At 37.6% G+C, this 12,320-nt stretch overlaps 1 protein-coding gene across 3 annotated transcripts in view; it reads left to right on the top strand.

Annotated features, from left to right (window-relative positions):
- UGGT1 (UDP-glucose glycoprotein glucosyltransferase 1) overlaps positions 1–12,320 on the top strand; it is a 123,814-nt gene that overhangs the window by 88,125 nt on the left and 23,369 nt on the right. For all 3 annotated transcript variants that reach the window (XR_005374019.1, XM_038564809.1, XM_038564808.1), the window contains 5 exons: positions 4,360–4,462; positions 5,771–5,850; positions 7,155–7,344; positions 11,429–11,587; positions 12,187–12,272. Coding sequence is in view for 2 of the 3 variants with exons in the window: in XM_038564809.1 (XP_038420737.1) it covers positions 4,360–4,462; positions 5,771–5,850; positions 7,155–7,344; positions 11,429–11,587; positions 12,187–12,272 (618 nt within the window). In the remaining variant the exon portion in view is untranslated. The remainder of the gene's footprint in view (positions 1–4,359; positions 4,463–5,770; positions 5,851–7,154; positions 7,345–11,428; positions 11,588–12,186; positions 12,273–12,320) is intronic.

The raw sequence follows: 12,320 nt of genomic DNA, 5'->3' as shown, positions 1-12,320 counted from the left end.
TTTCATTGCATCTATATCTTTGTTTTTGGCCACTCTGCACTGAGCAAAATGACTAGAAGGAAAACCTCACCTCAAAAGAAAATCAGAAACAGTCCTCTCTCCCACAGAGTTACAAAATCTGGATTACAATTCAATGTCAGACAGCCAATTCAGAAGCACTATTATATAGCTACTGGTGGCTCTAGAAAAAAGCATAAAGGACTCAAGAGACTTCATGACTGCAGAATTTAGATCTAATCAGGCAGAAATTAAAAATCAATTAAATGAGATGCAATCCAAACTAGAGGTCCTAACGACGAGGGTTAACGAGGTGGAAGAACGAGTGAGTGACATAGAAGACAAGTTGATGGCAAAGAGGGAAACTGAGGATAAAAGAGACACAATTAGGGGATCCCTGGGTGGCGCAGCGGTTTGGCGCCTGCCTTTGGCCCAGGGCGCGATCCTGGAGACCCGGGATCGAATCCCACATCGGGCTCCCGGTGCATGGAGCCTGCTTCTCCCTCTGCCTGTGTCTCTGACTCTCTCTCTCTCTCTGTGACTATCATGAATAAATAAAATCTTAAAAAAAAAAAAAAAAAGAGACACAATTAAAAGATCATGAGGATAGATTAAGGGAAATATGTGACAGCCTGAGGAAGAAAAATTTAATTGGGGTTCCCGAGGGTGCTGAAAGGGCCAGAGGGCCAGAATATGTATTTGAACAAATCACAGCTGAAAACTTTCCTAATCTGGTAAGGGAAACAGGCATTCAGATCCAGGAAATAAGAGAGACCCCCCCCCCCTAAAATCAATAAAAACCGTTCAATACCTCGACATTTAATAGTGAAACTTGCAAATTCCAAAGATAAAGAGAAGATCCTTAAAGCAGCAAGAGACAAGAGATCCCTAACTTATATGGGGAGGCATATCAGATTAACAGCAGACCCCTCCATAGAGACCTGGCAGGCCAGAAAGGGCTGGCATGATATATTCAGGGTCCTAAATGAGAAAAACATTCAGCCAAGAATACTTTATCCAGCAAGGCTCTCATTCAGAATAGAAGGAGAGAGAAAGAGCTTCCAAGACAGGCAGGAACTGAAAGAATATGTGACCTCCTGGGAGTTTTTAAAGTTCCTGCTTCTCCAGGGCTGGGCTTTCCTCCCCCAAAGTCTCCTCACGGTGTCCCTCCCCTACTTTATTCTTATGTCTCTTCTCTTCTCTTCTCTTCTCTTCTCTTCTCTTCTCTTCTCTTCTCTTTCTCTTCTCTTCTCTTCTCTTCTCTTCTCTTCTCTTCTCTTCTCTTCTCTTCTCTTCTCTTCTCTTCTCTTCTCTTCTCTTCTCTTCTCTTCTCTTTCTTTTCTTATTCCTTCCTTTCCTTCCTTCGAAAACTTTTCTCTATAGCATTCCAGCTGTATCTCTTTAAATCTCAGGTCAAATTTGTAGGTGTTGAGGATGTTTTGAAAGTTATCTAGGTAAGTTGGTGGCACCAGGTTTGTTGAGGACCCCTTACCATCTTACCCTTCCTCCTCAACAATGACTTTTTTTTTAAGAGTCCAGGCCAGTTATCTTGTAGAATGTCCCATAGTCTGGGTCATCTCCTCTGATTAGTCTTAAGATTAAGTTATCCTTAGGGAAGAATCCTTGCAGTTGATGTATATAGCCAGGCAGATTATATATTTTGATTGTGCCTTAGAGGTTTTAGATATTGAAGCTTGCATCATGCTCCTTTATGATTCTGATTTAATTAGTCTGGGGTAGATTGGACTTTGGTTTCATTGATCTGGGCTTTCTGACAGCCGGTTCTTGTGGGGATCAAATTTGACCAGACTTATTTGATGATTAAGGCTAGAGAGGAGACCCTCTCCTTTCTCCCTGGCTGTATGTTCTAATTTCTTACATTGTCATTGGGGGAAGACTTCTGGGCTCCTCGCTAGCCCTGTTTGGATTTTGCCCATTAGCACTCATCTTTTTATCATTGTATACTTTCAGGAAATAACTTACCCAGTTACCACCACAGGAAACATATTTCCTAATTGGCTTGCTATCTTGTTTGCCTTTCATGGCCAAGATAGTGAGTCTCGAGCAAGAATCTCTTCTTTTTAGAGCATCGTTTTTTCCATGAGTCTTAAATAATTAAAATGCTCTAATTACAAATTCTGTTATGAGACAAATTCTAATTAGAGAAATTCTTCTCATTGGGGTTGTGTTAAATAAGTGTTTGTTATATTTAAATCAGAAGTTTCTTATTTGTGTGAGAAATAGAAAGGTCTGAATTATTGCTTATGTATATCCTTGCCCTTGAAGTGTGGCTCACAGAACAGCAACAGCATGAGCTAATCTTTAACATGAAATGATTGGTTTGGCTTTAACACACGTTTCTTCCCTTTCTTGTCTGTCACTTTTGGCCTAACTCTGGTCCTCTCTCTAATACAGCTAGTATCTTTCAACATGATATTGTTAGTTTATACTATTCTCCATTTCCATACTGTTAGTCCTCTAATCTTGGTTTTTGTCTTATTCTCTTTTTTGTGATAGAAATGTGGAGTGGTTAAAAGAACACACAAGGTCAATTTCTGGTACTGCCTGTTGTGGATCACCTAGAACATTGGGTCAGAACATTAACTTGTCACACAGAACTCTACCCAAACCTACCAGGTTCACAGGTTTTGACCTGGGTGTGCCTTATTCAGATGCTATAGAGCATTGTTTGGGACGTTTCTTCTGGTTCCTTTTGTGAGAATTTATATAATCCCATTCTTTAGTGAGCTTCTCTGTCCAGAATTCTGGAATAGCACAGAGGTCCGGGTTATCTGAAGGGCTCTCATACTTTGACTTTTACCTAGAGTTTGTTAAAGTGCAAATTGCCTGACCCACCCCCTGACTTTCTGATTTAGGAAGTGTGGATTGTTGCTGACAGTTTGTTTTTGACAAATTTCCAGATGAAGCTAATACTGCTGGTCTGGAGCCACACTTTGAAAACAGCTGTATTAGAGTGGGGAAAAAGGTTATTGTGGAATAATTATTGGCAGCTGGAAATTTTATCAAAAATTGAAAACATCTGCTTTGATAACGGGCACAAAGCTATTTTGATGGTTATTTCCAAAGCAGTTAAGATTTGAAATAGCCTTCATCACCATTTAAACTATAGTTCCTCAGTTTTGTTAGTTACATTTTATTTTGTACTTTTGTTTTTCCTCCCACTGAGTAAATTGCTTTTGCACAGAACAGTAATGATTAGCACCAGAACTACATTAAAATATTGTTGAGAGCAACCAGAGATAGGCATTGATTTGACAAATTTAGATTTTGGAAAATTGGATGTGTTTTAAAACCCTTTCAAGTTTATTCATTTTCAAAATGTATCAGAGGCTCCTGCTCCTCTTAAGTCATCTAAGTCAATATGACTTCAGAAGGAGGCCATGTGACTAGAAACAGCAGCTGGGAAGGTGCACCTTCTCCTCAGAAAGCCTAGATGTACAACCTGACGTCTAAACGGCTACTGTTTTTCAGTTACTAAGACAAAATATGTATGACTTAATGTCCTTGTAAAGGGACTCAGTTCTTTTGGAAATGCGATTAAAAACATGTATTATGCACAAAAATATTTGTATCCTGTGACTCAGTAATCTCATGTCTAGGACTCTGTCAACTCTAAAGAAATTTCTAAGTATGAAAAAAACTTGTATGTATGGTGTTACTTATAGGTTGCAAAAGCCGTCCAAATGTCCAGCAATAAGGAATAGCTTAAGTAAACATGCCAGATTGACTTGGTATATTGAAGATTATTTCCTATTCAGGATGCTTAATGTGTAACAATATGGAAAAATCATTGTGATAAAGTGGTGGGGGAAGCAAGGATATTGTTCTAAAATTGCTAATATTCGTTAGGTATAGCTGCTCTATATCTATGGGCATTTGAGAAGGTCTACGGAAAAAAATGCCACAGCATGGTTGGGTTGGGATGGCGAGATTTTGTGATTATTTCCTTTTTCTCTCACAAGTTTTCTGTAATGTTCTTTGTATTATTTTTAAAAATCTGTTTCTTCACTACTCATTACTCTTCTTGCCAAGAAATTAAAAAATTGGTATAGTGTTTGTAATTGTCAAAAACAAACATCAGCTTTTAGCATCAAGCTGGTTTTCCTTCTCAACACATATCTCTTTGTTCATTTAGAGTGAACTTGAGTCTTTAGCAGGTTTTGCAAACTTTTAGGTAGATATAATTACATGATTAACCACCATGTAATCTTACTGTTCTAGTAAACAAGTGTTTTTAGAAATGCTGAGAGGGCTGATAGGTTATATGGACCTTTTAAAAAAAAAGTTAACTTGTTTTCTCTTTTCCAATAGATTAATGTTTTGTCTTTTTGATCTCTGTAGTGCAATTAAAATGAGGCCAAAGGAAGGAGAGACGTATTTTGATGTCGTGGTTGTCATTGACCCTGTCACCAGAGAAGCACAGAGACTTGCCCCATTGCTCTTGGTAGGCATACCCTAAATGGCAGTTCACATTTCTTGGTCCCAGGCCCTGTGACTCTCTGAGTGTCATTGTTCCCCTGGTTATCTTCAGAGAGCATTGGAAAATGTTACAGGGCATCTTGGCAAAGCACAAATGTCTTCATAAAGATTGATAATGGCTCTGCAAACAGCCTTATAACCTTGAAAGTTGGCACAAGTTTGGTTGGTTTCCTCATGTAATTTTTTAAAAATGTCCTATTTAGAGCAAGGTGTCTCTCTCTCTCTCTCTCTCTCTCTTTTTTTTTTTTTTTAAGATTTTATTTATCTATTCATGAGAGACAGAGAAAGGCAGAGACATAGAGGGAGAAGTAGGCTCCCCGGGGGGAACCAGATGTGGGACTCGATCCCCAGACCCGGGATCATGCCCTGAGCCAAAGGCTCAACCTCTGAGCCACTCAGGCGTCCCTAGAGCAAGATGTCTTTTAATTAAATTGATTTGGGGCAGCCCGGGTGGCTCAGCGGTTTAGCGCCGCCTTCAGCCTAGGGCCTGATCCTGGAGACCCAGGATCGGGTCCCAGGTCGGGCTCCCTGCGTGGAGCCTGCTTCTCCCTCTGCCTGTGTCTCTGCCCTTCTCTCTCTCTGTGTCTCTCATGAATAAATAAGTAAAATCTTAAAAAAAAATAATTAAATTGATTTTTGCCATATTTTGATTTATAATGAATAAGAGTTAAAAAGGGTAAAATAATTTTACTTTATCATTTTCCTTTTTAAAAACTAGCATTTTTTAGATTAGCATGTCTTGTAGATTTGTATATTACAATTTTAAGAAAATCTAAGAACTCTGCCAAAAAGACAGTTGCCTCAACATCTTTTTTTTTGAGTTGTATTTCTTTTTTGAGGTGACATTTAATTGACATATAATCAACTAACCTTTTGGTGGGTGTGTGTATATAAGGTTTTTTCCTACTATAGTATATAGACCATACTGATGAACCTTTAAAATTTTCCTTGTATAGACAGCTCTCCCATTATCCATCAGTTGCTTCATTACATGAGGGGGAGCAGTGATTTGCAGTAGCCCATTTGCCATGCTTTTGCCAAGTGATAAGTGTTTGTGATTTAGATTGTGTGCCAGAGTTGTGATTTTCAGAAATTTCTCCAGTACAGATTTTATGGCTTTTATTACCTTTCTGTGTTTCTTGAGATATTAAGAGGTGTTAACTTAGTGTCAGAGTGGATGTTTCTGAAGAGAATATATAAATATTTTGCCTCAAATATCAGTCACTTTCTATGTAGGAAAATTTTATGTTTTGTCCCTGGCTTACTCTTTTAGGTTTTAACCCAGCTGATCAACATGAATCTAAGAGTGTTTATGAACTGCCAATCTAAACTTTCTGACATGCCTTTAAAAAGGTAAAACAAACTGTTTAAGAAAATCAATTGAAAATGTGGTATCAAAAAAAAAAAAAAAAAAAAAAGAAAATGTGGTATCTGAAAGGTGATATTAAATGTTAAAGTTCAAATGGGTTTATAGGTGGACTTCATGTTTGAAAAGATTGTTAACTGTATGTTCAGTTTTGCTCAATTTCTGCTCTCATTCACAGTTCTAAGAACTTAGTGTGGGCATGGAAGCATTTAAGTGGCATTAACTCAGGTTACTTGAGCCTGCCTGCCTCTCTCCCTCCCTCCCTTGGAATTACATAGTTCTTTAATTTTAGAGTATTTGGATCAATGTAGCTATTAAATTTACCTAGTTAAAAAAATGTGCTGTGGTACAGAAAGAAACTTGTCTGTTCCTTTTTATCTTAAAAGTGGAGCAGTTATTTCAAGTTGGAGTATATTTGTCAGAGGAAACTCATTTGCATGTATCTTGAGAAGGAGAGCAGGCTTAGCTCTATGTTGTCTGAACCTTGGAATGGTCATTTATGGAGAAAGTTATATAAAAAGATGTTAATAGTAATAGGGTAGCCATCTGCTGGGTCTGTGGGAAATTCCTGATGTGCAAATGTGCTTTGTTTGTGGGTTTGTTTGTTTTTTTTTTTTTTTAATTTTTATTTATTTACTTGAAAGAAAAAGAGAGAGCACAAGCCAGGAGGCGAGTTCAGAGGGAGAGAGGGAGAGAGATAGACTCCCTGCTGAGCAGGGCTCTACCCCAGGACCCTGGGGTCACGACCTGAACCGAAGGCAGATGCTTACCAACTGAGCCTCCCAGGCGCCCCTGTATGTGCCATGTTTTAGAAGTTAGATTCTAAGTGAACTCAAACACCGTTTGAAAGTGACTAAACCATTCTCAACCTCCACCATTGTCCTTGAGTAGGAGAAATGTTTAAACTACTGCATGTAGTGTTTTCAGGGCTCACCTGAGAACCATTTAGGACTTTGTGTTTAAGAGAAAAATAAGTTTCTCTTACTGATGGGAGGCATGTGTTCAGGAAATCTTGTGACTCCAAACAACAGCCACCCTTACCAGTATCAGAAAGAATGACCTCTCCTCTCAATTCTGTTCCTCCTGCTCTTGCATCTGCAACAGCCACAGGAGGCATAATTAGGTCAAGAGATGGTATTGGATACACTTTTCCCAGTCTGGGAGGATACCCTTGCAAATCTAGTTTGTTTTATTTTAAACTAGCTAGTTACCTGTGTGAATGCCTGTGAACTTAAAGACTATGGGAGTACTAAAAAGACTCACTTTTTTTTTTTTTTTTTTTTAATTTCAGCTTTTACAGATATGTCTTAGAACCAGAGATTTCTTTCACTCCAGACAATAGCTTTGCTAAGGGTCCAATAGCAAAATTTTTGGATATGCCACAGTCTCCTCTTTTCACCCTGAATTTGAACACACCGGAGAGTTGGATGGTGGAGTCTGTCAGAACACCGTATGATCTTGATAATATTTATTTAGAAGAGGTAAGAATGTCATTGCTCCTACGTATGTAATCTTGTGTTGTAAAACTGTTTAAGATGGAGTGGTGGTAGTTTCTGACTGAACAGAGATGTCTGTTATCACTTATAATTGTATTATTAAAAAATAATAGCTTCATTGAGATCTATTTCACATACCATAAAATTCACTCTTTTAAAGTATACAATTCAGTAGTTTTAGTATATTCACAAAATTGTTCAGCCATTACCACTACTTAGAAACCATACCCATTAGCAGTCATTCCCCATGACCCCTGGCAACCACTATTCTACATTCTGCCTCTGTGGATTTGCCTGTTCTAACATTTGATCTAAAGAGAATCATATATTTTTGTGACTGGCTTCTTTCACCTAAATTATTAGTTTTAAGGTTTGTCTATGTTGTAGCATGTATTAGTATTTAATTCTTTTTTATTGCCAGGTAATATTTTATTGTATAGATATATCACATTCTGTTTATCCATTCATTGATAGACATTTGGGTTGTTTCTACTTTTTGCCTATTATAAATAATGCTGCTGTGAATATTCATGTCCAAGTTTTTGTAGATGTGCTTTTATTTCTCTTGGAATTGGTGGATCATACAGTAATTCTTTGTTTAATTAATTGAGGGCCTGCCAAACTTTTCCAGGGTGAGTGCACCATTTTCCCATTCCTGCCTATGATGTTGAGCATTTTTTTCAAGTGTTTATTGGCTGTATATTCTCTTTGGGGGAGAAATGTCTGTTCAATTCCTTTGCCTATTTTAAAATTTTTCCTTGTCTTTTTATTGTGGAATTGTAAGAGTTCTTTGTATATTCTGGATGCAAATCCCTTATCAAATACACGATTGGTAAATAATTTCTCTTTTTTTAAATAATTTCTTTCATTCTGTTAGCTGTCTTTTACTTTCTAGATAATGTTCTTTGAAGCACAAATGTTTCTAATCTTGATGAAAGCTGTTTTGTTTTTAAGATTTTATTTATTTATTTATTTATTTATTTATTTATTTATTTATTTATGAGAGAGAGAGAGAGAGAGCGAGAAAGAAAGGCAGAGACATAGGCAGAGGGAGAAGTAGACTCCATGCAGGAAGCATGATATGGTACTCAATCCCGGGACTCCGGGATCATGCCCTGACCCAAAGGCAGATGCTCAGTCGCTGAGCCAACCAGGTGTCCCTGTTTTTTTTTGTTGTTACCTGTGCTTTTGGTTGTATACCTGAGAAATCAGTGTTTAATCATAGGTCACGAAGATTTACTCCTAGAAGACTTTCAAAGTTTTAAACTCTTCCAATTAGGTCTTTTATTCATTTTGAGTTTTTTGTATTTGGTATGAGGTATTATTACACCTTTCTTTGCATGTGAATATCCGTTTGTCACAGTACTATTTGTTGAAAATACTATTCTTTCCCCATTGAATGATCTTGGTACTACCTTTGTCAAAGATCTGTTAAACCTACATGAATTTAATTCTAGACTCTCAGATCTATTCTCTTTTTTTTAATTTTTTTTTTTTTAGTTTTTATTTATTTATGATAGTCACAGAGAGAGAGAGAGGCAGAGACACAGGCAGAGGGAGAAGCAGGCTCCATGCACTGGGAGCCCGATGTGAGATTCTATCCCAGGTCTCCAGGATCGCGCCCTGGGCCAAAGGCAGGCGCCAAACCGCTGCGCCACCCAGGGATCCCTAGATCTATTCTCTTGATCTGTGTCTGTCCTTAGACCACACTTGTCTTACTGTAGCTTTGTTGTGAGTTTTGAAACTGGTGAGTTTTCCAATTTTATTCTTATTTTTTTGGGATAGTTTTGGCTATTTTGGTTTCTTTGTATTTTGGAATCAGCTTATTAATAGCTGTAGGAAAGGCTGCTGAGATTTTGTTAGAGATTACATTAAATCCCTAGATCAGTTTGAAGAATATTGCCATCTTAACATTAAGTGTTCTGACCCATGAACATGGGATGCCTTTCCATTTATTTGAGTCTTTAATTTCTTTCAGAAATGTTTTATAGGTCTTAGTATACAAGCTTATAAAAGATCATGTCATCTGCAGATAGAGGTAGTTTTATTTCTTCAAACCAAATATCTTTTATTTAATTTTCTTACCTATTTGGGAAAATTTTAAATTACCAATTAATTCCTTTATTATGGATTTGTTTAGATTTTCTATCTCAAGTCAGTTTCTGGAGTTTGTGTCTCAGGAATTTATCCATTTTATCTAGATTATAATTGGTCTGTAGTTATAGCATTTTTCTACAGTCTTTTAAATTTAAGCTTAATAGTGATGTGTCTTTTTCCCTTGCTGATTTCAGTGAGTTGGCTCTTCTCTCTTTTTTTTTGTGGTCACTCCAATTAAAAGTTTGTCAGTTTGTTGATATTTTTGAAGAACCAGCTTTTGGCTTCATTGATCTTTTTTTCTCTGTTTTTCTGTTCTTTATTTCATTTATGTTCATATAACTATTTTGAGTGTCTAAGGTAAGTGGTCCTTTCCCTCAGTCCACTTTCAAAGATCGAGAGTTCACAAGTGTAGTTTCACTGATGTCTCTTTACAGCCCTCACTCTCTGTACCTGGCTCAGAGTGTATTAACAAAAGAATTAAAACACATGGTCTTTACTTACAAGGAGCTAATGGCATCTCAGAGCCTTCTTCCTTTTAAGATAACTGTCTCTGTGTCTGTCCTAAAGATCTCTTCCTAGAGTTGAAGCCTGTTTCCTGGCTCCTCTTCTTAGGAATTGGGAGATCAGGAACTTGAAGATAGTTATTAAAGGACTCCTCAGCCTTCTTTTCATTAGGGTAAAGAAGAATCCCACAGGTGCTAATAAGTGAGGGGAGAGTGTGTGTACACACTTGCCTTATTTCCCACCTCAAACCTGTCTACCATATTTGTAACAAATGGGAAATACAGTCTTTGCCCTTGAAGAACCAACTTTTGGCGAGGAGATTGTACAATGGCCACAGAAAGCACTAAAGAGCAGTGCAAGAAGGCACAGAACAGATGCAGAGCAGCTCTCTTCCATATCCTTAGAGTTTTTGCTGCTATTTCCTGGGCTTTCTCTGTATCTGCTGAAAACAGAGCATGGGACTTGGTGAGCTTGTGGAGGTTTACCCCTTAGCTTTCATTATTATGCTTTTGGAATTTAGTGTTGCAGTAACACATTAAGCTCCAAATGGTGCATTATTAGCATTAGGTAGAATTACAGAGCCAAGCGTGAACTAGCCTGGGATAAAAACCCTTTAATTAACAAAAGCCAAGCTGCCCCAAGACCTTGCAATTATATTGTATTTTCTGCAAGGAATCAGTAATAATTTAGGCAATTGATGTAGAATATGAATGGTTTTATGTCATGGAGCTATGATACATTTTAGATATTTGCATTTAGAACAGCATTAGTATTTTCAGCTATATCCTGTAGGCCAAGATGAATTTACAGTTTTCTCTGCTGTTCTCATTGTTATCTTCCTTATTCTTTAGCTTTTAGATCTATTTGTTCTTTTGACAGTGTATTTTACGTACTTTTCCCCATACTACTTCCTAGATGATAATGTGATCTTTTCATCTGTACAGAACCTCCTTATTGTATTCTTTTTTTCCTGATTCTTTTCCCAACCCATCTGAGTTTTGAGAATTGTATATGGTTGTTAACCACCAGCATAATCAAGATACAGAGCATTTCCATCACCCCAGAAAGTTCTCTTGTGCCCCTTTACAGGCATTCCCCTCCCCTTTCTGTCACTATAGTTTTGCTTTTCCTTAAATTTCTTAGAAATATGGCCATACAGCATATAGTCTTTTATGTCTGGCTTTGTTCACTTTGCACAATGTGTTTGAAATCCCATGTTATTACATGTCTCAACAGTTTGTTTCTTTTTAAGATTTTATTTATTTATTCATGAGAGACACATGAGAGAGAGGCAGAGGGAGAAGCAGGCTCCCTGTGGGAGCCCAATGCGAGACTCAATCCCAGGACCCTGGGATCATGACCTGAGCCAAAGGCAGATGCTCAACCACTGAGCTACCCATGTGCCCATAACAGTTTGGGTTTTTTTATTGGTGAGTAATTTTCAAGTGATTTAATTCTGCTGTTGCAGGTGGATAGTGTGGTGGCTGCTGAGTATGAGCTGGAGTACCTCTTACTAGAAGGTCACTGCTACGACATCACCACAGGCCAGCCCCCACGAGGACTGCAGTTTACATTAGGAACTTCAGCCAACCCAGTCATTGTGGATACCATTGTTATGGCCAATCTGGTAAATAAGCAGTACATCACGTGGTGGTATTGAGTCATATTAATTTGGACACTACGATTTATGATGAAGGAGTTTGTAATGTGAACATGAGGGAGATTAAAATCCATGTTCGACTGAATTTGGTCAATATAAAAATTATAAGTTAACCTTGTAGGTCAGAATTACATGTCAGCCTAAAAAAAAATGCTAGAATATTCTTAATATTCTTTTCTAAGTAAAGTGGCCCCTGCAAATAAATTGCTTATGAGCTTGTAGGTCAGAATTACATGTCAGCCTAAAAAAAATGCTAGAATATTCTTAATATTCTTTTCTAAGTAAACTGGCCCCTGCAAATAAATTGCTTATGAGCTGACAGTGTTTTTCTTGGCTTTGAAGGTTTGTAGCTTATTCACACATGACACATTGATCCTTCACTCACAGATCAAGAACCCCCTTCTTGGCTTCACTGGCCTGTATTTTGCTAGTGTTTCTAATGTGTAGGGTTTTGTTTGTTTGTGTGTTGTTTTTTTAAAGAATTGCACCGAAATTATAACTATCCCTCGAAAACAGTATTTTGATATTTCAAAGAGAACTAAAATTTGTCTTTCTTCTTGCTGTAGGGCTACTTTCAGTTAAAAGCCAACCCGGGTGCTTGGATTCTCAGACTAAGGAAGGGTCGTTCTGAAGATATTTATAGAATCTACAGGTAGGATTAAGTGATGTAAGTGCTGTTTTTCCAGAACACTTTGTAAAG

The sequence above is a fragment of the Canis lupus genome, chromosome 19 (genome assembly GCF_011100685.1).
Source record: "Canis lupus familiaris isolate Mischka breed German Shepherd chromosome 19, alternate assembly UU_Cfam_GSD_1.0, whole genome shotgun sequence".
Lineage (NCBI taxonomy): Eukaryota > Metazoa > Chordata > Mammalia > Carnivora > Canidae > Canis > Canis lupus.
Note: the sequence above shows the minus strand (reverse complement) of the source record. Positions and strands in the feature narration are given on the sequence as shown.